Below are 25756 nucleotides of genomic sequence, written 5' to 3'. Positions count from 1 at the left end.
CATATTCGATATCAAAATATAGTAACCGATTTTAGATGGCACAATATACTCTTAATTATTTTGTAAAGCGTTCCGATAACTCAGACCCTGGTATGGATATTATAGCCAAAAAACTAAAAATTACCATTTTTGGAATTTTTCAATACTTTTTTGGGAATTGCGGGATTGCTGATAATAAATTTCAAAATTCGTTTTTATTTTTCCATTTTGAATAGAAAATTTTACATAACTGTGAAATTTCATTAAAAACTATTCATAAATAACAATTTTATTTCAATTCGAAAAATTTTTATCTATGCAAAAATTCAATAAAAAAAATGTTTTGTCCTATTTTTCAACAATTTTGAAAAATAGACAAATAGCTTGAACGAAATTGTATTATATCGCATCATAACATTTTTAATTTTATGTATAAATTTCAAAATAATCGAAAAAACCTTCTCCTCTAAAATTTGTGTTTTGTCGCTTACGATAATTTGGCGCCAAGGGCTCGATATTTTAGTTCAGAATTAAGAATTTTGAGAATTTAGAAAGTCTGGAATTGAATACAGTAAATAAAAACCACTTTCAGACTAAATTTATTTACTTCTATATTTAATTTATTCAACTATAGTTTGGCTTATTTTACAAATAATATTTAACTACTTATTAAACAGCTTACATATTTTATAAATACAGTTTTAATAATAAATCTTGTTAAAAATAATAATAATACATATATTCTTAAAGATAATATTAAATAAATTTTGTGTATCACAATTTCTAAAATCTAGTATTATCGGGCATTTTTATAAAATATGCGATTTTCTCTTTGGCCACTTTATAGTTATGAATCCAACGGCTGCCTTTGCGCAAAGAACCATCAATGCCATCCTTCCAAACACCCTGAGGAAGATATACTAAAAAAAAAATATAAAAAATTCAGTTATAAGAGATACTTATAAATTTAATAATACCCCTTACCCTCTCTTTCTTCACTATCTTTCTCCAGTATTGGAGCCACTATCATTTCCTCACCCACCGAGAATTCATCATATATACTTAAACAGGCCGGATCGTGAGGATCCAACATCCACAAAGGTCGAACCAAGGGTAAACCCTCATTCATGGACTCACTGAGATATTTCAATAATAATGGTATAACATATTTTTGTCGTATGGTGGTCAATTCTTTGGCAATTTCCGTTATATAATCACTTTTGTATTCGGAGGGCAAATGATTGAATTGCAGGGAAGGCATAAAGGTCATAAGCTGTAGCCAACGTATGTAGAGATCCTGCTCGGGTAAAGCAGGTTGGCCCAAAGAATAATAAGACAGCATTTTTGTCATGGTTCTATTTAAGCCATAATCACCACCTATGGCTCCTGGTAATACAAAGGGATAACCTATGACTCCATAACTCAAAACCGTGGACATAACTTCATTTAATCCCGCCCAGGAAGAGTTAATGGGTGGCGTACTAAGAAAAGCTGGCGGTTTGGGTACTATACTGGCCGTAGAGACTCCTATGAAGCCTATTGATTCTAAACTTTCGGTAAATATTCGAGCATACATATCGGGATTGTCCAAAGTTTGGCGACATTGATAATAATGGGGCAAATTAAAGCCGGTGCCTAAATCCAAATAGAAACTATCAACCTTATATTCTTGTTTCAATTTCTGTAACTTTTCCTTAAGCCACACGGCAGTAGCATTATTGGTTATATCCAATACCCCCGCACTGGAACAACTTTTGTAGCGTGTTAGGGCGGGTATACTTCTCTCCGAATGTCTTTCATAGATCAATAACTTCTTGCGTACAGCCTCTTTGAAATTATCACTGTCCGTACTGATGAAAGGTTGTATGGTGAAGACAATTTTAAAACCTCTGCGATGCAACACATCAATGGTGTCTTTCAAAGTGGGAAATCTACTGGCATCCACGGTAAAATCACCTATATACTCCTGCCAGAATTCATTGACCAATATATGACCCAAACGCATAAATCCCATGGCTATAACATCTTCCGAATAATTGTATATAGAGGTTTCATTGAAAGCACTAGCTCCCGGCTGATGGGGAATTTGCCAAACTGGTTCCTCTATCAGGGAATGTAATATTTTCATGTCGGCTTCTTTCAAGCCATCCCACAAACTTTGTTGGGTCATTAACATGTGCAAAGATTTCATATCCTCGGTGGTACAAATTTTATAATTCAACTCCGGCATTGGTGTTAATTTGTTAACAAACGTATAATCATCATTTCTGGCTCTTAAACAAAATTCATTTGTCGTTGCATTCACTGCTATATGAAGCGGAGTTTTATCACTCACTTGTATGGCCACACCAATGGAGTTTATGAAATATCTCTTAATACCATTGCCAAACTGATGCACTTTCATATCACCACTGGAGAAGGGAGCAAAATCAAAATCACTTTCACTCAAAGACCAATTCATGTTGCGCGTTATCCCGCCACCAAACCAAAGACCATTATTACGCTTCAACTCAAAACAATCGGTGGGATAATAGGCTTCACGCAATGACTGCCAATTTAAGGTGTAACAACGAAATACATCCATATCTTGGAAATTCATATAGAGCCGGGCAATACCATGCCATTCCAAGCACACACTGCCATCCTGTTTGAGATTATCTTCGAGACAATGAAAGGGCTGAGTATCCATATTCATCATTTTACCCAATTGCCCGGAAATGACTTCTTCTTCGTCATGATTGAGAATTCTTAGAATACGATCTTTGGAATTGAATTTTATTTTATCGAAATAGGAGAATGTTAAGATTTTGCGCTGATAACCCACATAGGCAAAGCCGATCTGAAAGGAGTAGAAAGCAAATTTGTCATTCAAGATGGGTAAATTGAAATAAAAAGAAAAAAATTGCAGATTGATAAATTGAAATATAAAGAAAAAAATATTAGGAATTCTTAATCTCCAAAACACAGTTTTTTGGAATATTGAATAAATTTTATGCTTAAATGTTTAAGAATCAAATTTTTTTAGCTGTAATATGATCAGCAATTTGAAGATCATTATATGATTTTGCAATTATAAACATATTTTATTCAGCTATAATATTTTGTAATGGCTTTAAATTAAAGAAAACTTGAGTGCTACAATAAGGAATTAATTCTATAAAGAATGAATTCTTAAAGGAATGAATTCAATCCATTTGGAGTATTAAGGAATTAAGACAACGAATTAATTCGTGCTAAACGCTTTAATGGATTAGTTGGAGGATATATTTAATTTGATTTTGAAAACTTTATTAAAAACTAGCTGACCCGGTGCGCTTCGCCACCCCAATTAGAAGAATGAAATAGTACTATTAAGTCTCACTTTGTGAATCTAATTGTAAATGTCTAATTTCATATTTCTGGGTCCATTATTATAGAACATGCAAAATGTGTTCCTAATTTTAAATTTTTAGGTTTATTATTATAAAATATTCAAAAAGTACCATTGCAATAAGGAAATAGTACCATTGATTATCACTTTTAAATTCGCATTCACTAAACCATAACCCGTCATATTTGAATTTTAGATTTGTATATCATTTCCTATATTATCAACTAATTTTGTTTCTATAATACTTAATATTTAATAAATTATCACAAAACCGAAACCGATCGGTTTTTAATTTTTTAAAACCGAAACCGCGGTTTTGAAATTCTTCGATTTTTTGGAAACTCTAGGTCCATTATTATAGGAAATTCAAAAAAGTACCATTAGAATATATAAAAAGTACCAAAAATCCCCCACTTGTGGTTTCCCACTCACTCGGGTCCATATAAGCTTAATTTCATGGCTTTAGGTTCATTGGTGAAGAAATTACAAAAAGTACCATTCGAATAAAGAAAAAGTACCAAAAAGTCTCCCCCTAGAATTCTAACTCACTTAGGACCATGTATGCTTAATTTCATGTTTTTAAGTCCATTGCTATAGAAAATTAAAAAAAGTACCATTAGAATAAACAAAAAGTACCATGAGGTATCCCCTTGAATTTTCAATCACTTAGGACCATATACGCTTAATTTCATATTTCTAGGTCTTTATATTATAGAAAATTCAAAAAGTACCATTAGAATATAGAAAAAGTACCAAAAAGCACCCAATTGTAGTTTCCCACTCACTCGGTTCCATATAAGCTTTATTTCATGTTTCTAGGTTCATTGGTAAAGAAATTACAAAAAGTACCAATCGAATAAAAAAAAGTACCAAAAAGTCTCCCCCTAGAATTGTCACTCACTTAGGACCATATATGCTTAATTTCATGCTTCTATGTTCATTGTTATAGAAAATTCAAAAAAGTACCTCACTCAGGACCATACATGCTTAATTTCATGTTTCTAAGTCCATAGTTATAGAAAATTCAAAAAAGTACCAAAATACCCACACTTGTGGTTTCCCACTCACTCGGTTTATATACTACATGCTTTATTTCATGTTTCTAGGTTCATTGGTGAAGAAATTACAAAAAGTACCATTCCAATAAAGAAAAAGTACCAAAAAGTCTCCCCCTAGAATTCTCACTCACTTAGGACCATATATGCTTAGTTTCTAAGTCCATTGTTATAGAAATTTCAAAAAAGTACCTATAGTTCAGTTCACACATTTTGGTACCTAAATATTATCCCCTATTCCTAACACTAACTTCACTCAGATACATATCAGCTAACTTTAACGTCGATAACTGAAATAATTTAAAATGTTAAAAAAGTACCATTCGGAGAAAAGTACCAATTTCCCTTTTCTTACTTGAACACCCCTCAAGTTTGAAATTTAAAAATATTCCATTTTGCCAAAATTGTTTATGCTGCAGTCATGTCTCAAAATATTAAAATCTGTGTTAATGTGCCCAAGAATAAATATGTTTTAAAAAAAGTACCAAACTGTTTACCCGGATTTGGCCCAATATACACCTTGGTACTCGAGTTCCAAATAACACCCTGTTAGTTAATTTTTGTATGAATCCAGGAAACAACGTTAAAATAATTATCAAAATTAGCTTAATAATTTCAAATATAATGTATTTTCCCGATTTTATCCACTTTTTGGTACCTTTTTTATCCCCATTGAGGTGGTACAATTTTATTCAAATAAGTTTCTATAACGTGGTGGGAGCTCATAATAAAATATTCGTATGTCTATGTCAAATTATAGAAAAACATATTTTATGAAAAAGTACCAAAAATAAACACAATTTTTATCCCTTAAGGTTTCGAATTTCCAAAAAGTACCAAACTTATATTTTTTATTTTTTGATAAGTAAAGAATACGATTTACAATTTGATTCTATGTTTATTTGTTTAAAAGATACATAGGGTGTCAAAAAAGTACCAAAATACAGTTTTTATCCGTTTTCTAAATGTTTAGAATTTCGAAAAAGTACGAAACACCTGTCAGCTTATTTTTTGAATGGAGTAACATGCAATTTTAAGTTTTTTTTTGTATCTTTGTTACATTTGAAGATATAAGGTTACCGAATTTATCTAATCGTTTTTACCCTTTTTTACCCCCTAAACGTTGGAATTTCCAAAAATCCCTTCTTATCGGATCGTTTTGGGGAGGGAGCAACCCACAGTTAAAATTTCGTGATTCCAGCTTCAGCCATTTGGGCTGTGCGATGATGAATCAGTCAGTCAGTGAGTCAGTAACGTTACTCTTTTATATATTATATAGATTAATTCATTCGAAGCTTTTCTTAGAGTACTCACCAAAAATATCACCATAAAAAACATTAAAATCACAAAGATTTTAATTTTATAATCTTTAGTTTCACGTTTCTTTTTGCGTATCATATTGGGGAATGCCTGCAATAAAATACAACAAGAAAATTACCAAAAATTCCTAATTAATTCTAATTTTTAAACCAACATACTTGCATTTTTTCTCTTAACAAACTGGCCAAAGAATTAACACTCGTTATAGAGGCTTGATTGCTGGCCACACTGTACGCATCAAAATCACTTGCCAACATTTCTTTGTCATTTAAACGCAGGGCCGGCAGAGGGGCTATTGAGGCTCTTCGACGTGTACGAAAACGATCTCTGGAAAATATAAAAAAGATCATATTAATCATATTTTAGTTTTTAATTTTTAATTTTACAAAACAATTTGTAATTACTTTTAACATGTGTAGTACAAGTAATTAAGACTATGAAATGCACTTTTTTTAAACGAAATTACTTTCTATTATATTGTAGTTTGTAATTGTTTTTGTTTAAATTTTAAACTTATAAAATCATGTTGAATGTATGAGTTTGACAATTTTTTTTTGTGCGGTTATTTTATAAGTAAATAAATAAATATTTTTAAAAGTCAAGATTAAATAAACACTATAGTAAAATAGATTGTTTAAGATAATAAGCTTGAAAACTTGTAAATCAAATCTTTTATCTAACTACTAGAATCTTTAACACTTTGGGGACTAGAACATTGATAAAACTTTTTACTAGGTTAGGTTAGGTTACGTGGGTTGCTCGCAATTTAGCGAGTTCACTCGGAGGACTTGTGGCCCATTGTGATACCCTTAGAAATACTATTCCCTTATGCTGAAAATTCGTACATAAAGTGAGAATAGTTTCCCTCCCTAATTTCGTTGACTATGTGATTCCTGTGATCCCCGTGGGAACCAACCGGTACTTCTAATAAATCTGATTATATTTACTAGTGACACATCTCTGAGACAGTCCAGATCATGGAAAAGAGCTCTACCAAGATGTAGTAGTCTATGCTCTTGTAAGGCTGGGCATTCACATAGAAGGTGTTGTACCGATTCCTCCTCCTCTTCATCTAAACAACTTCTACAGTAGCTATAACGTGGGTAACCCATACGTTCCGACATATGTCCAATCATACAGTGCCCAGTAATTATACCCGTAAGAAGCCTGATCGAATTCCTGCTAAGATACAAAAGAGTCCTAGTTCTATCCTCTGTCAGATTGGGCCAGAGCATTCTTGATATTCTACAAGTGATGATATTTGACCACCTGAGTTCCGTCTCACTCAAAGCCCATTCATCTATCAATCTCGATACTGTCACCAGGGGAGTGTGAATATCCCTTTGCGCTAGAGATACGTCCAGGGACGACCCGTTGGTTGCGCACTCATCAGATACTTGATTTCCCCGGATGCCCTCGTGTCCTGGAACCCATACCAACTCGACGTGATGTTGTGTCAGTTGTGCCAGTGATTTGATACAATTGAGAAGACATTTCGACCTGATCACGTTGGAGTTAAGAGCCTTGATTGATGCAAGGCTGTCCAAGTAGATATGTATAGTCGAATTTTCGAGATTCAGTTCCCGGATTCTTCTCGCGGCTGTATCGATGGCATAAATCTCTGCCTGGAAAACCGTGCAGGTATCGGGTAATCGAATAGACATCAGAAGGTCCAGTTCATCTGAAAAGGTTTCTGTCTTTGAACCATCAGTGTAGATTGAGATCACGTCATCCCTTAGGACAGAGTTCGCGGCCCAATCATCCTTTGTCGGTATTCTGATCTTAAAAGTTCTGTCAAAATTCGGTGTAGGTATTATGTAATCCGTTTCCCGCCCTATGATTGGCCTGCCTATCTTTTGTAGGATGGTGCCATGACCAATACGATGATGCTTTAGTTCGCTCGACTGTTTAAGTCGTAGAGCAGACTTAGCAGAAATGCATTTGATATATATATCAAGGGGAGTTATATTTAGCATCGTCTCTGGACTGGCCTGAGGGGTAGAATTCATAGAGCCAGTAATTGCAAGACATGCTAATCTTTGCACCTTGTTTAGAATAGAAAGGTGACTTTTTACTAAATTGTCATAGATATTTTCTTGAAACCTTAACTATTTATAAAAAGCATGTTCAGATTTCAAATAACGTTTGTAATGATAACAAATAATCCTTATTTTCTAATTAGCACCAAAATTGTATTTATTATAAAACCAACTTGGAACCAACCAAGTAGAAATTCTCATACAACAAATGACATTTTAATATTTGAAATTTATCCTAGTTTGTTGTTCTGGAAAAGAGATTTTTCATAAATGAGAAAGTGAATTCTCTCTCAAGTGTATTGAATTCACTTAGGACTTTTATGTGAGAAGATAGTAATGTTGTTGTTGTACACAAATTGAGAGAATTCCCTTCTTGTTATTCTTTGATCATGCAAACTCTTCACTCCCTGATCTATATTGAAACCTCAGGTTTCAATACCTAGAGAATTAAAATGCTCTAGGTATTCGGGGACCATCAGAAAACTCTTGGTTGGCATAGTTACCGAAATAACTATAAAATTATATTAAATACCACTTGGAGTCTTAAGAATTTCTGATAAAATTCTAGATCTTATGATCATTTTCTTTAAATTACCTTTAACGAAATTAAAGCAAATATACGCTTGCCTTAAAGTTTTTAAACCATCTTAACTGTAGTATAGGCAATGACTAAAATGTGGTCAAGCAAAAGAACTGTAAGTTGTGTAAAGCAAATCATTCAAATAAAAAATTTTTTTTTGATCCACTTCATTATGCTTTCATTCATACAAAATTGAGGTTGCGCTGAATCATTTCAAAGTTTTTCTCTTATTGACATTTGTCTATAAATAAATATCAAAATATAATTTAAACGTGCTATAAATCACAATTTACCTAATAACGATAAGATATTTATTGTACAAACTATGGCACTCGGTAAAAATAACACACTCTTCTAAAGACAATTTTACAAAAAAAAGAAGATAGTAAGGAATTTGGTAAATAATAAATTCGTAGCTCGAACACCATATATGAACGATCTTATATAACGAATGATCTTCTGTCATACATCACATTTGACAAATATACGATTATAACAGTTTTCGTTTAGGCCCTATTGTGTTTTCAACAGACAGACAGAAGGAGTGAAGGACGGACATAGCTAGATCGTCTTTAAATCGTATGAGGACCCAGAATATATTTTCTATTTAATTAAAATCTTGCGTACATTACGATCCTTCTTTTATATTGTTGTATATTTAAATCAAACCCTGAAAAATTTCAACATGCTTGAAACATTTTAATCGATTATTGGCATCTGCAAACATGTGGTCAAGCAATGTAACTGGAAAATACCCCAAACTATTTTTTGTTATTTCTTTTTTCAACTTCTTTATGCTTCATACCAAATTGTGTTAGCGCTGAATCATTTCGATTTGTGTCTATAAATAAATATCAAAATATAATTTTAACGTGCTATAAATCACAATTTACCTAATACATAATGATAAAATATTCATTGTACAAACTATGGCACTCGGTAGAAATAACACACTTTTCTAGAGACAACTTCAAAAAAAAAACATAAGTAAGAGAGCTATATTCGGCTGTGCCGAATCTTATATACCCTTCACCAAATTATACTTCAAAATAAAAATTTTAATTATTTTTAGGCAAACAAAATTTTTTTTTTCCAAAATAGTTTTTTTAATTTTTTGGAAAAAAAGAATTGTCGAATTGTTTCTTTAAATTTTTTTTTTTTTTAAATTTATTGTTCAATATTTAGTGAAAACAAACTTTTGGTGAAAAAAAATAATTCGGGTTAAAAAATATTTTTTCCAATTTTGACCCATTATAGGTCCAACTTACTATGGTCTTATATACGTCGTTGCAAAGGTCTTTGAAATATCTATCATTAGATATTCATATTGTCTATATTAATGACTTAATAATCCAGATATAGGTAAAAAATCGAGGTTGTTCTGGTTTTTCCTTATATCTCAGCCATTTGTGGACCGATTTTCTCGATTTTAAATAGCAACCGAGCCGGAAGAATGCCGGAGATATTAATATTGGGCTTCGGAAAGTTAATTTCAACAGACAGACATGGCTTAATCGACTTCGCTATCTATAAGGATCCAGAATATTGTTACGAAATTGTACTTGAATTCAAATATAACGATTTTAACGGCTGATTTAAAAGTAGCATAATGCTTTCAAATAGCAGTGCTGTAATAGCAAACTGTAACATATCTGTGGGCATTATTAACATTGAATAAAAGCTTTCAGTTGACCATTGATCGTAAGTATGGCAACGCTGTTTGCTGCGACCGTTTATTCGAATTTGAATATTCAGTTAAAGAACATTGTAGAAAGTACACCACAGATGTCTTATGTATTAGAAAGCTCTAGAGTATACGAGCTTTGACAGTTAAAGAGCAATCTAGAGTGCAGATGGCAGTGTTATAAATAGTGGCATAGGTTGCAGTAGTTAGTGAGTTTATCAGAGACGCTATTTGGAGAAACATCAACTGAGTGCCTTAAAGTGTGCTGTGTTTTTCAAGTGAATTCGTATACATTATAAAGTGTGTCTGTATTTCTGCGAATTTATAAACGTGTATAAAAAACATTGAGTGACTATTTAATTCTATTGTTGTTGTACACTTTTAAATAAATAAAGAGTTGTTATAATTTTCAAACTACTAAACGGCTTTTATTTGCAATCAAAAGTATCCGGTTTATTTAAAGGAAATAAACCAACGTTTTGAAAAGGTTAAAACGTAACAATATACATATATACTTTATAGGGCCGGAAAATTATATTGTGGAAATCACAAACGGAATAACAAACTTATATATACCCTTCTCACGAAGGTGAAGAGTATAATAATAAGAAAATCAAATTTATTATAACGTCACCACTAAAAAATCTATATTTCTCTTTATTTTAAACAAAAACTATTTCTTAAATAAACAAGCTTCAGTTTAGAAAATATGACAGTTTAATATCATTAATATATTGTTAGACGTTGTTTGCTGTTATAAAAGTCATCTAAGATTATCATATTAATAATTGCTATAGTTTATAGTCATTCTAGTTTATAGCCGCTCTAGTTTATAGGTGCTCTAGATTATAATCGGTCTAGTTAATAGTCGCTCTAGCTTATAGTTGCTAGAGTTTATAGTCATTATAGTTTATATTCGCTCTAGTTTATAATCGCTCTAGTTTATAGTCGCTATAGTTTATAATCACTCTAGCTTAAAGTTGCTATAGTTTATAGTTGCTACAGTTTATAGTCGGTCTAGTTTATAGTCGCTCTTGTTTATCTTTGCTATAGTATATAGTCGCCCTTGTTTATAGTTGCTTTAGTTTATAGTCGCTATAGGTTATAGTCGGTCGATTTTATAATCGCCCTTGTTTATAGTCGCTATTGTTTATAGTTGCTATAGTATATAATCGTTGTAGTTTATAGTCGCTCAAGTTTGTAGTCGTTCTATGTTAGAATCGGTAGAGTTTATAGTCGCCCTTGTTTATAGTCGCTATAGTTTATATTTGCTATATAGTATATAGTCGCTCTAGTTCATAGTCGTTCTAGGTTATAGTCGGTCGAGTTTATAGTCGCTATAGTTTATAGTTGCAATAGTATATAGTCGCAATAGTTTATAGTCGCTCGAGCTTATAGTTGCTACAGTTTATAGTCGCTCTAGTTATAGTTTATAGTCGCCCTTGTTTATAGTCACTATAGTTTATAGTTGCTATAGTATATAGTCGCTACAATTTATAGTCGCTCTAGTTATAGTTTATAGTCGTTCTAGTTTATATTCGCCCTAGTTTATACTTGCTATAGAATATAGTCGCTATAGTTTATAGTCGCTCTAGTTATAGTTTATAGTCGTTCTAGGTTATAGTCGGTCGAGTTTAAAGTCGCCCTTGTTTGTAGTCGCTCTAGTTTATAGTCGCTTCAGTTTATATTCGCTCTAGCTTATAGTCGCTCTAGGTTTTAGTAGCAATAGTTTATACTTGCTATAGTACTTATGTAGTCGTTGTAGCTTAAAGTCGCTATAATTTATAGTCGCTATAGTTTATAGTTGGTCTAGCTTATAGTCGCTAGAGTTTATATTCGCTCTAGTTCTAGTTTATATTCGCTCTAGTTTATAGTCGCTCTAGGTTATAGTCAGTCGAGTTTAAAGTCGCCCTTGTTTATAGTCGCTATAGTTAATAGTTTATAGTTGCTATAGTTTATAGTCGCTATACCTTATAGTTGCTCTATTTTTTAGCCGTTATAGTCGCTCTGGTTTATAGTCGTTTCAGTTTATATTCGCTCTAGGTTATAGTCGCTATAGTTTATACTTGCTATAGTATAGAGTCGCTATAGTTTATAGTCGTTCTAGCTTAAAGTCGCTATAATTTATAGTCGCTATAGTTTATAGTTGGTATAGTTTGTGGTCATTCTAATAAACATTACGTCAAATATTTGATGACTAGTTTCAAATTACCTTATTAGACTGCAAAAAGTATTTCAATTAATGCTCAGAAATAACTACGATTGAAGCATATAAGGAACTACGATTGAAGCATAGAAATAACTACAATTGAAGCTTACTTGATCCATAGAAAGAACTTCGATTGCAATTCGATTAGAATATGATTAAGGCTTATTTGGCCTATAGAAAGAACTTTGATTAAAGATTAGAAATAACTACAATTGAAGCTTAACAAAGACTATAGAAAAAACTTTGATTAAAGCTTAGAAAGAATCACAGTTGAAGCTTAACCTAAACCGTAGAATGAACCAAAATTATTGGTTAACTAAGACCATAACAAAACTACGATTGAAGCTTAACTTATACTATAGAAAGAATTTCGATTGAATCTTTACTTAGACTATAGAAATAATTACTATAGAAGCTTAACTTTGACTATAAAAAGAACTTCGATTAAAGCTTAGCAAATAAATTAGTTAATCTAAGATATTTATGGCCCCTGTTAAGATGATAATATTGGACAGTCCTATTCACAGCAACAAAGTAAAAAACACAGTAGGATTATATTGAATTTTAACAGCCACTTATATGGTAAATGAGATCAATTTAAAACGATTTACATAAATAAGAAAATTATATTAAAGTCGGAAATTTAAGTTAAATATAATTTTATAAATAAATGTATTTATTAGAAAATAAATATTATTGTAGAAAAACCAAATTACTTTCTTGATAAAATCAGCTTTTATATAAATACTAGTATTAGGTTTTTCACAAACATTAATAACAATATGATTTTGTTTCAATAACAACTTTAAGATTAAGGTTTTTAGTTGCTAAAGAACAATAAAGCTCTTAAGTAGTGGACAACTCTCTTAATTAAAAATTAACTGTAACATTAAAGTAACCGAAGGACCATTTAATGTGTAATTTTAAATTAGTTTTCACTGTGTATTTGCCAAGAATTATAAACGACTTTAATATAAAGTATATTTCTCTCTACAATTGTTTAATTTCTTTTTTTTATACGATACTTTAATAGGAATTTTATAACACTTGAAAAAATGATAAACAACATATTTAAATAACAATGACAACCTTTAAAAAAAAATTGTTTAGCAAATATTAAATAAATATTTATTTACAGTTTAACACTTCACCATAAAAAGCTATACTTTTTTTTTATTAATAAGAAATTAATAATAAAGAAAATAAGAAAATCAACTAATTTATTTTGGAAAAACATTTAAAAAACAAGCTGAATTACAAAAGTATTTGACGGAACAACACAATTATACTTGAGCAGTATACATTGTACACTGTCAGATAACAGAAAGATTATCTAAATTGAAAGAAAAAAAAAATTGCTCGTAAACGAGTAAAAAGTAGTAAATATATAAAATCAAATCAAAACAAGCCCAATATTATTTTGCAACAACTATAAAACAGAAAATTGATAAGAAATATTCATTTATGGAAATACGTGCGTATACTGAGAGAAAAGTTTTGTGGAAGTTATGAAAAATTCTTATTAGAGGGAGTTATTTTCAGAGGCAAATAAAGAATTTATTACAAATTAGCCCCGATATATCAGACATACAAATGTGACCTTTGAACTCTAATATCTTGCAATTCATTTACTGTAATAAACAAAGAGTACTTGTTCGATCTGTACTTGGAGAATCAATTGAAGATCATTTAAGATTTCTGAATATTATTTGTTGAGTTGTTGATTTATATAATAGAGGGCACCTCTTTACACTTAGTAGAAAACATTGAAAGAATTATTTATATTTATATAAAAAACCTACCAGCTTTTCTTGCAGTGTTCACCGCCTTGACTATAAACCTGATGATAGTTTTTATAATTTTTTGATTTTATTTATTTACGAAAGTCACTTAAGTTTATTAACTTTTTTTGAATAAATTTATTAAATTCAACTTTTATATAATTTAATTTTTTATTACTAGATCATCAACGGCCACAAAGTCTATTATGAATCTTATATTTCCAGGAAATTCTTTATCACTTGACAAATTTTTAAAATTTTTTAAAACATATTTCTTTACAAGTAGAAACATTTAAATTTTACTCAGCTTCCGGGTTTATTTTTAAATAAGTTATAATTAAAATTTAAATATCTTTTTAGTGTCTCTCGAAATTAAAAACTCTTTTTATACTAAATGATCTATTTTAAATGAACATATAAAATCCATTTGCAAAACTACTACATTTTTATTTTTGTAGTGTCACATTTTTTTTATAACGCTTCTTATCAGTCTCAAATCCATTTTAATACTGAATAATTTGATTTGATTTTTTAAATCACTAAACCCGCACATACTCTCTCTCTCTCTCTTCTAATTTGAGAGCCTCAATTCAGTTTCAGTTCTTCTGTAAAGTAGATGATAAACTGAGTAAGTAAATCAGTTACTAAATAAGTAAATCGCTGCTACTTACTAAGTATTAAAGCAAGTAACTAAAGTAAAGTAGCAGACAGGCGTAAATTATTTCATTTAAGTATAAATACATCATGATGTTCGTCTTTATCAACATAAAACCTCATTATTATCATCATCAACAACATGATGAACGAATTAAATGTCTATAAAATGTATGAAATGCTTGAATAGTACTCTCCTCTTATTGTAGTACTTTTCATACAATCTGACATACATTTAGATATTTGTATGAATGGGGGATAGTCATCTATCTTAAGTCGGAGTATGAGGAATGTTTTTTTTGTTGCTTATATTGGAATCATTTTATGTGATTTAAAAAACAGCAATTGTTATGAAAAGATATTAAATTTCAACTCTTAATTTATGTACAGTATAGACTCGCTATGACAAAAGATTTGGAAGAAGTTGAAAAACCTACAGCTGAAGCTTAACTAAAAATATAGAAATAAATACGATTGAAGCTTAGGAAAAAATTACGAATGAACTACAATAGCAGCTTGAAATAATTTAGAGATAATAGAACTTTTATTGAAGCTAAGAAATAACTATGATTGAATCTTAACTAACACTTAAGATGGAACTAAAACGAAAGCTTTGCCTTAGACTATAGAAATGATTACGAGTGAAGCTTACTTAGTCTATAGAAAAAACTAAGAAGAAGCTTAACTTAAACTGTAGAAATAACTACGATAGAAGCATAATTTATACTGCAGAAATAATTTAGATTGCAGTTTAGAAAAAAACTACATTGGAAGCTTAACTTAGAGTATAAACAGATCTACGATAGAAGCTTACAAAGAACTACGATAAAAGCTTAACTTAGACTATGGAATTGAAGCTTGGAAAAAACTACGATAGAAACTTTACTTAGACTATAGAAAGAACTTCGACTGAAGTTTAGGGAGAACTATGTTGGGAGCTTAACTTAGACTATGGAAAGAACTTCGATTGAAGTTTAGAAAAGAAGGAACTACGTTTAACTTAGACTATGGAAAGAACTACGATATAAGCTTAACTTAGACTATAGAAGGAACTACGATAGAAGCTTAACTTAGACTGTAGAAATAAGTTTGATTGAAGCTTAGAAATAACTACGATAGTAGCATAACTTAGGCTGTAGAAATAACTTCGATTGAAGCTTGGAAAGAACTACGATAGAAACTTTACTTAGACTATAGAAAGAACTTCGATAGAAGTTTAGGGAGAAGTATGTTTGGAGCTTAACTTAGACTATGGAAAGAACTTCGATTGAAGCTGAACTTAGACTATAGAAAGAACTTCGCTTGAAGTTTAGAAAAGAAGGAACTACGTTTGGAGTTTAACTTAGACTATGGACGGAACTACGATAGAAGCTTAACTTAGACTGTAGAAATAACTTCGATTGAAGTTCAGAAAGAACTACGATAGAAGCTTAACTTAGAATGTGGAAGGAACTTCGATTGAAGCTTAGAAAGAACTACGATAGAAACTTAACTTAGAATGTGGAAGAAACTTTGATTGAAGCTTAACTTAGATTATAGAAAGAACTTCGATTGAAGAATAAAAAGAACTACGTTTGGAGCTTAACTTAGACTATGGAAAGAACTTCGGTTGGTGCTAATAAAGAACTACGGTAGAAGCTTAACTTAGTCTATTGAAAGAACTTCGATTGAAGCTTAGAAATAGCTACAACAGAAGCTTAACTTATTCAATTGGAAGAACTTCGATTGAAGCTTAGAAAGAACTACGTTTGAAGCTTAACTTAGACTATTGAACGAAATACGATTGAAGTTTAGAAAGAACTACGTTTGAAGCTTAGACTATGGAAGGAACTTCGATAGAAAGAACTACAATAGAAGCTTAACATAGATTATGGAAGGAACTCCGATTGAAGCTTAGAGAGAACTACGATGGAAGCTAAACTTAGACTGTAGAAATAACTTTGATTGAAGCTAAGAAACAACTACGAAAGAGGCTTGACTTAGACTGCAGAAATAACGTCGATTGAACTACGTTTGAAGCTTAACTTATACTATGGAAGAAACTTCGATTGAAGCTTAGAAAGAACTATGATAGAAGCTAAACTTAGACTGTAGAAATAACTTTGATTGAAACTTAGAAATAACTACGAAAGAATCTTAACTTATACAATAGGAAGAACTTCGATTGATGCTTAGAAAGAACTACGAGAGAAACTTAACTTGGACTATAGAAAGAGCTTCGATTAAAGCTTAACATAGACTATGGAAAGAACTTCGAGTGAAGCTTAGAAATAACTACAATAAGAGCTTAACTTATAAAATAGGAAGAACTTCGATTGAAGCTTGAAAAGAATTACTATAGAAGCTTAACTTACGCAATAGAAGGAACTTCGATTGAAGCGTAGAAAGAACTACGAGAGAACCTTTGATTAATGCTTAATGCTCAAGAGGAAGAACTTCGATTGAAGCTTAGAAAGAACTATGATAGAAGCATAACTTACGCAATAGAAGGAACTTGGATTGAAGCTTAGATAGAACTACGAAAGAATCTTAACTTATACAATAGGAAGAACTACGATAGATGCTTAGAAATAACTTCGATTAAAGCTTAACTTATAAAATAGGAAGAACTTCGATTGAAGCTTGGAAAGAATTACGATAGAAGCTTAACTTACGCAATAGAAGGAACTTCGATTGATGTTAAGAAAGAACTACGTACAGAGAAAACAGATTCGTGATAGCAACCGAATTTGTTGCCAATCGAGTGATTCGGTTGCACACGTAGAATTTTTCAGTTCTAACAACAGACAGTCAGTTGATAAAGAAGAATTTCAGTTGAGGCAACCAAACTTTAGTTGCCCCTTCCAAAATATTGTAGCCACAACTATAAAATTCGGTCACTAAGACAGAATCATTCGATTGGCAACAAATTCGGTTGCTATCACGAATCTTTTTTCTCTGTGCGAGAGAAGCATAACTTGGACTATAGAAAGAACTTCGATTAAAGCTAAACTTAGACTATGGAAAGAACTTTGATTGAGCTTAGAAATAACTACAATAGAAGCTTAACTTATAAAATAGGAAGAACTTCGATTGAAGCTTGGAAAGAATTACGATAGAAGCTTAACTTACGCAATAGAAAGAACTTCGATTGAAGCGTAGAAAGAACTACGAGAGAACCTTTGATTAATGCTTAAAAAGAACTACGAGAGAAGCTTAACTTTGACTATAAAAAGAACTTCGATTTAAGCTTAGAACGAACTACGATTGAAGCTTTACTTTGAGTATAGAAAAAATAAGCTAAACTTAGAAAGAACTATGAGGCTTACTTGGACTATAGAAAAATAAGGGAATGTAAGAAAAGATAAACTCACTGTTTATTGTTGGAGTTTTGTTTAAACTTTGATATTTTTACAAATAAAGCTTGAGTGTCTGTAATTCTCATTCACTCTATAGCTTGATTTGTATAATATCTTTAGTTTTTCTAAAGCCTTTTGGGAAAAGGTTTCCTGATGATCTGGCCTAAGCAACCAGTGAAATGCGCATAGGAACTAGCTTATCCCCCAACAATAAATGTCAGTGAATTTATCAATAATTGGGAAATTTAGCACAATTCTTACTATAATATTAATTTTGTATTCCCGTATAACTCTTGAAAAATAATTACGTTGAAGCTTACTTAGACTGTAACAAGAACTTAGATTGAAGCTTACTTAGATTGTAGAAAGAACTTCGATTAAAACTTAAAAAGAACTACGATTGAAGCATAAGTTATGCTATAGAAAGAACTTGGATTAAAATCAGATGTAAATCTCTATATTAAGAATCAAACCCTCCTTAATTCATATTGTTACGTTTTAACCTTTTCAAAACGCTGGTTTATTTCCTTTAAATAAACCGGATACTTTTGATTGCAAATAAAAGCCGTTTAGTGGTTTGAAAATTGTAACAACTCTTTATTTCTTTAAAATGTACAACAACAGAATTAAATAGCCATTCAATGTTTTTTATACACGTTTATAAATTCTCAGAAATACAGGCACAATTTATAATGTACACGAATTTACTTGAAAAACACAACACACTTTAAGGCACTCAGTTTATGTTTATTCGAAAAGCGTCTCTGATAAACTCACTAACGACTGCAACCTCTGCCACTATTTATAACACTGCCACCTGCACTCTAGATTGCTCTTTAACTGTCAAAGTTCGAATATTCTAGATCATACGCCATCTGTGGTGTACTTTCTACAATGTTCTTTAATTGAATATTCGAATTCAAACGGCGTTGCCAACTTACGATCAATGGTCAACTGAAAGCTTTTATTCAATGTTAATAATGCCCACAGATATGTTACAGGTTGCTATAACAGCACTGTTATTTGAAAGCATTATGCTACTTTTAAATCAGCCCTTAAAATCGTTATATTTGAATTCAAGTACAATTTCGTAACAATATTAAATTTGTCATAAAGGTGCTTCACTGTTGCAATATTTCCATTGTTATGCCCTACAGCAGTTTATAAGAGAGGGGATACTGCATTTTTTAGTCGCATTCCTGTTCTTTTAGTCGGATGCTCTGGCTAAATACATAGAAAACTAAATTACCGTATACATTACAAAGAAGTTGTAAAGCATAGATAAAAGGTAATGGATATAAACTCAAAAAATCGAAAATGAAATAAAATTCCAAAACAAGACCTTTTAATTTTTTTATTTAGAATATATGCTAACATAGTATAGTATATGATATGAATAAAACTTCTTTTACTCAATTCCAAGTTTTTAAAAATGTGTCATAATTTCTTCGAAATGCAATTGACTTTAAGTTTTGAAAAATATATTATTTTCACTGTTCACGTCCGATTACAACAGCTGTGGGTAGGGTATCATATGGTTAGTTTTATATTCACAAAGCAAATCTCATACTAAATACTATCCACATTGTATAACTGTCATCATATTCATGCGAGTAAGTAATTTGATCTTTCATTCATGCACGAGATGATAGTGGAGACTTTTTTTTTTGCAGTTAATTGAATTTATGCTATTCTATGGGGGGAATCTTCAATTGTCTCATTTCAGACTTGCATTTCTTTCTTTAGATAAATAAAAAAGCCGGTATTTGTAGTGTTGATGTCATTTGTATGGTTTAATTAATAATTTAAGTGATTTCAAATTCTTGGCAAATATAAAGTAATTATAACTAATCTTATTTGCATTAATAATATTAATACACTTGTTTGTTATAATTTATAATGCTTATAAATAGTATATGTATTGATTGCACTTCCTGGAATTTAAAGTTATATAATTTATTACAGTGTTTTCTTTTAACTGCAGTCTATTCTAAAACCCCACTAGTTTGTTTTAAAACAAAGTTATCTAGGGGGTTTTAAAGAACTCTAAGAAAAGGGCAAGGCGACATCCATGTGTTAATGTTTTAAATTAATTATTGATTTAATGAGTTAGTTGTGGGATACAATGGGTTTTCATTGTTGCACAATATTTCAAAAATAATGAAAATTTGTCGGCTAAAAATTTCGTACTAATTATCGTCGGAATATTTTCACATTAAAGGCCCAACTATAATGTGCATAGCTAGCTTATGTTAATGTCAAAACCGAACGAAAAGACTGTCAAATGCTTAAGAAAATCCGAAGAAACTTTTAGGTGGCCGTAATGTACTTATGTGCATTTAAAACAATTTAGCCCCATTTGCACATTTATGTGCAACACGTAATTAAAAAAATACGTATTTCTTATTATTTTATGAAAATAAATTAATTTTCTTCATCCTTTTAATTTTTTCTTTATTTTCTTTGTATACAATAAACAAACTTACGGAATGTGCGACCAGCTTCGCTCTTTGCTTAAGCAAATAAAATTTGACTAAACTTGACGAAACTCTCTTAAGTACATTATAGTTTGTCACATACGTTTTATATGTATTTGAACAGTTGCTTAAGCTGACTTAAACTAGTGTATGCATATTATAGTTGGGCCTTAAGGGCTTTGTTCATTGTCAAAATTGCGGAATTTGAAGTTCAGAGAAAACACATGTGATTGTAGCAAAATATGCCAGTGTTTGGTATGGATTTTGGGCTGTAGGCAACCATGCTTCTTAGAAAATGAGGCTGGTCAAGCAGTGCCTGTTACTACTGAAGCTTGATAACGCTACAGAATATCAAATTTATTACTGCCTACATTGGATGATATTGATACGGACGACATTTGGTTTCGTGTACTCTCTCGTTTTTGTGATCAAAACGAGAGAGTACACTGTAAAGCTTAAAGTATACCGTTTGACTCTGAATCAATTTCGTGAGTCGATTTAACGATGTCTTTCAGTCCGTCTGGCTGGCTGGCTGGCTAGCTGTCCATGTAAATTTGTGCACAAACTACAGGACGCAATTTCGAAGGTATTTAAATAAAATTTAGCACATGGGAAAATCCATATCAAAACGGACAGATATCTGCTATTTTCGGATTTGGCATCTTCGATTTTAATGAAATTTATCACACATATTACGCTTCCAAAGGATTCCTCAAATCAATGACTTTTTCATCGGAAACCCTTTCCATTTCAAAACATATATAACATAATTTTTAATTCCATTTAAAATGGTGTGAATAAAATTGTGTACTTCCAAAAGGTTAAAGGTCAATTTTCGGAGTATATATTTCAATTTAAAAAATATCAAAGATCGTGGTGTTGAAAATTCAAAAAGAACATGGTATGAGGACTAGGGTGGCCCTTAATAAACGAAAATTGGATTTTGGCCATTCACACCCTCCAGTTTGGTGAACATTAGTAAAAAAAATCATCCTGAAAAAATGTTAGGTAAATCGGTTGGGGATAAGCCCTCTGAAGTTTTGAGATGCATTTACAAGGGGAAAAATGCATTTTTTTTAAGTTTTTGTAAAAATTTTGCCATTAAAAAATTACTTTTGTAATTTAATTTAAATGAATCGAAATGTGTACGTAATTGTCGTTCTAATGAGACATAAAAAACAGAAATTCGTCAAAAAATGTTAAAGTTATTAAAAATTCGCCAGGCCATTAACGTGTCTCAGGCAACTAGAATAAGAAAGGTAGGAACAAAATTAACATATTTTGATAAATATTAAAATTAAAGCTCATTTTTACTTAAAATAAGTCCATATTTAATTGTATATGAGTTTTTGGATCATTTGGATCATTGGGATTTATTAAGAATATAATAGGGAATAAAAATGTGAATTTCATTAATGCAGCGTTCAAGTAGTTTATTCAATTGTCGTCTCAGGATTTGTTCAAAGCAGTCTCGGGATTTCTGGTGTAATTTTCTTTAAATCGGAACACAAACGAATAAATAGGATCATTTTAAAAATTTAACATTCCCGAGGTGTCCTACTTTGGGAACCCCTGGTCCCGCTCCTAGTAGGCTCATGAGGTCCAAATTCAAAACATAAACTCGACTACACTTCCTCTTTACGCATGTAAAATTTCATTAAAATCGGCGTAAGGGTTTAGAAGTTACAGATTTATTTCCATCTTTTTTATTCTCATACCACTGTGTGGCGTGAATCGAACCCGCAACCCTCAGATCGTGTAGTCTATGGAGACACCCTATAGTTTTAAATGATTTATGGTTTCAAGGTTGGAGTTTTGTTGTATTAAATATTGAATTAGCTAACTTTGTTAAGGGTGGGAAAGGATCTATAAAACAATATCTTTTCATTTTATCATTTACATTATGTTGCCTTCTGTTAGGGAATTGGAAGCGATTGAAGAATGATTCAAACATTTCAGCATATGCAGAAACTTATTTGTTGGAATTTATTCGCTTACAGTACTAAATCTTAAAAGAGATTATTTGACAGGGTAAATCAGTAAAAATTCTAAAATTTTTTTTGACTGACAGTAGTCAATATTGTTTCTATCCTGAATTTCTGACTAAGTGTCCCGAACTGGTGACTTTTTTTAAATTACTAAAGAACACACAAACAGCCTTTTGGCTTGTCTGCAGTTACACCCAGAGATTTTGGAGGGAATCGAACCCGCAACCCTCAGATTGGTACTCAATCACACTATAGTCTAGTCCCATGGTAGGAGTTCATATTGTTCAGGTTACGATGATTTTCGTCAAACAATCCGAATGTGAGCAAAAGAGCGTAATAGAGCGTAAAAATACACACATTTCATTCATTTGCTTGATGTTGTTGCGAATATTTTATTTTTTACCCAAAACATGCACACAAATTAAATGCCTCTATTTGCCTACCAATGGTCTAGTCTAACGAGGCACACTATTAGCTTATCATTGGGGTCACCACTGTCAATTGATCCTGCATAAATTATTAAGAATAAACTCCGCATTCCAAAAGGAAACTTAGTGAGAATTGACTTTCCAATAGATTACTTACGATGGGTAAAATAAGTACATGACTACATCCTAGTGTACTTAGATATACTAATGGGACGATTGGCTTCATGTTAGATTACCTGGGATGCATAAATGACCCAAACCTATAGCAATTGGAGTCAGCCAAGTAATTAGGCATTAATGAAAATTACTGTCTAAAAGGGATACATTGACTTCTTTGGTAGTCAATACTGGGTAAATTTAGTTTTTGGAAAATTGTAATCATTAACAACATATGTGGGTTTATTAGCAGTAATATTATATTTCCAATATAATTTTCTTTACAAATTGGGAATTCACACAAATCAGTTTAAATGAAAAATCACTTTCTTATTATTGAACAACTTACCTTCTTTTACCATGAATTTCCAATTCATCATCACTTTCCTCTTCGGATTTCTCGCACTGAATGGTTGTGACATTTTTCTCCGGTACACTAAATGTAACCGAGCCGGAAATATCATCAATAACCTACAAAATGTAGAAAAAAACACAATTACAAATTATAAAACACCATTTTGTTTAACATTTTCTCAGCCTGATGATATTTTTCTACTTGTACTATCTCTTTCATACTTTATGATATTCGTATAAATACAAATGCACTATTTCCTCAAAGTGAACACGAGTAGTATTAAACATTTAAGAAAAAATCGAATTGAAACTTTAATATTATGTTGTTTGAAACAAATACTACCGAACGATGCTATCTCTTTAAAGATCTTAATGTTACTGAACCCTTAAAATATTTCTATCCTTGCTAAACCTTATAAAATCAAGAGGAGACCAGGTAGTAGTTTATGTTCACTGACAAGATTTGAAACTCTACAATGGGAATAAAGTAATAAATGAATTTTTTTTAAGAAATTTCCAGTAGATTCTCTAATTATTGTATGTTATTAAAACTTTGTAATTTACCTGTATTTAAAGGTTTTAAATTTACATGAAGTCGTGAAATAATTTAAAATAATTATATACAAAAATTGCACATTTGAAATAGTAATACCTGGTTTTCAGTTGAGAAACTCTTGTTAAAATTGTATTTCCCCTTTGGGAAGGGAACTATTAAAGTAATAAATGTTGGGAAATTATCTTTTTATAAAATTTATTACTTTTTATATGACATTTAACAGATTTTATTTTAATTCATTTTCATTCTTACATGTTTAACATGAAAATATGTTTGTATGTTTATTCTCAAATTTGTACAACATTTTGAAAAGACCTAAAAGGAAGAAAGTAATAGCTGTATATACCCTGACCATTCACTCTTTTAGGATATAAATCCACCACCTTATTGTGAAAACTTTACCAAATTAGAGAAATTTTAAGGGTAGTTTTAGTAAATCCTTTGTTATTATTAAATATTATTTAGTCTTTTCAGCAAGAGATAGAAGGAGACAAAATATGTTAAAGTCGTACACACTTGCATAAATATTTTTGAATATTTTAGTTGTATCTTTATTTAATGACTTGGAAATTGTTTAGTATGTTTAAGAGTCATTAACGAAAAGTCGATCGCTAAGCAAATAAACTCTACAAAACTGATTTCGACCAATGAGAGATATTATTCTGCTTTTATTATATCATTCAACATAACTGTCATTTATTTTCACTTAGTTATTGAACAACAAAGTTTTTTTTGCTTCGAAAATATCGAACTTTACATATGTGGGAAGTTTTGCTTTACTTCCTTAATTTAAACAAAAGTACCACTGAAGCACACCGATTGCTCACCAAAGCTTATGGTGAATGTTTTCCATCGGATTCAACATGTGAGAGATTGGTGACGTTGTCACGGCAGACAAAGATCTCCCAGGCCAGCCAAAAAAGTTTGAAAGTCATTTTTGCACCGAATCATTACTTACGGTGAAAAATTTATCCATTACGATAACTCGAAGCGTAAGAGATCATATGTGAAGCCCGGCCAACCAGCCGAATACACTCCAAAGCCAAATATTCATAGCGCTAAGGTAATGCTCTGTATTTGGTGGTATCAAAATGGTTTTGTCTATTATGAGCTGCAGAAATCTGGCCAGACCATCACATTGACCGAGCTTTGCCCGAAAAATGCCCAGAATATGCGGCCAGACATGATACCGTAATATTCCATCATTACAACGTTTGCACAGTGGCCGAAATACTCAATCTAGCGTCGATTTAACGAAATTTTAAAATTCAGAATTCGGCAAACTTTTTTTATTTTTTGGAAAATTTAAACCTCAACGGATTTTTTTTTCTGTTTTCTTTTTTGTTTTGTTCCTAATATTCGCACAGCTGTTTGGCCACATGTTACAATACCTGTTAAAAACTATTTAGAATGCAGTGGTTGGGAAGTTTTGCCTCACCCGCCTTTTAGTACAAACCTTGCCCCAACTACTATTTGTTTTGATTATAATTTTTTTCTGAGAAAACGATGGATATATTAATTCTAATATCTTGGGATTAATACTTGTTTAACGCCACCTTTAAAGCCTCCATCATGCGATTTGCTCTTTAAAATCATTAAAATATTGATCGTGCTCTAAAGAGCTTTCAACATTAATTTTCATTTCGTAACAAATGACTGCGCAGAGCGTGAACTGTGTATGTGAAGTTACAAAATCGTTTGGTAACGAAATCTTTTATAAATCGAAATTACAATGTCACTGAATTAGTTTTTCGACAATAACCATTCAGGAGAAAATATGCTTCATCA

At 31.2% G+C, this 25756-nt stretch overlaps 1 protein-coding gene across 2 annotated transcripts in view; it reads right to left on the bottom strand.

Annotated features, from left to right (window-relative positions):
• Positions 1-573: 573 nt before the first annotated feature.
• Positions 574-25756, bottom strand: part of LOC135959161 (myogenesis-regulating glycosidase) — a 46285-nt gene continuing 21102 nt past the window's right edge. The window contains exons 2-6 of one of the 2 annotated variants that reach the window (XM_065510218.1): positions 23408-23529; positions 5883-6051; positions 5719-5814; positions 964-2818; positions 574-899 (exon numbers count right to left, since the gene is read on the bottom strand). In XM_065510218.1, coding sequence (XP_065366290.1) covers positions 763-899; positions 964-2818; positions 5719-5814; positions 5883-6051; positions 23408-23529 — 2379 coding nt within the window. In that variant the 3' untranslated portion in view covers positions 574-762. Of the gene's footprint in view, positions 900-963; positions 2819-5718; positions 5815-5882; positions 6052-14038; positions 14195-23407; positions 23530-25756 lie in introns of those variants that run through there. The other variant, XM_065510219.1, reaches the window with a different exon arrangement.

This window comes from Calliphora vicina, chromosome 4 (genome assembly GCF_958450345.1).
Source record: "Calliphora vicina chromosome 4, idCalVici1.1, whole genome shotgun sequence".
In the NCBI taxonomy this organism is placed as follows: domain Eukaryota; kingdom Metazoa; phylum Arthropoda; class Insecta; order Diptera; family Calliphoridae; genus Calliphora; species Calliphora vicina.
The sequence above is the reverse complement of the archived record's forward strand: the minus strand, read 5'-3'. Positions and strand labels throughout refer to the sequence as shown.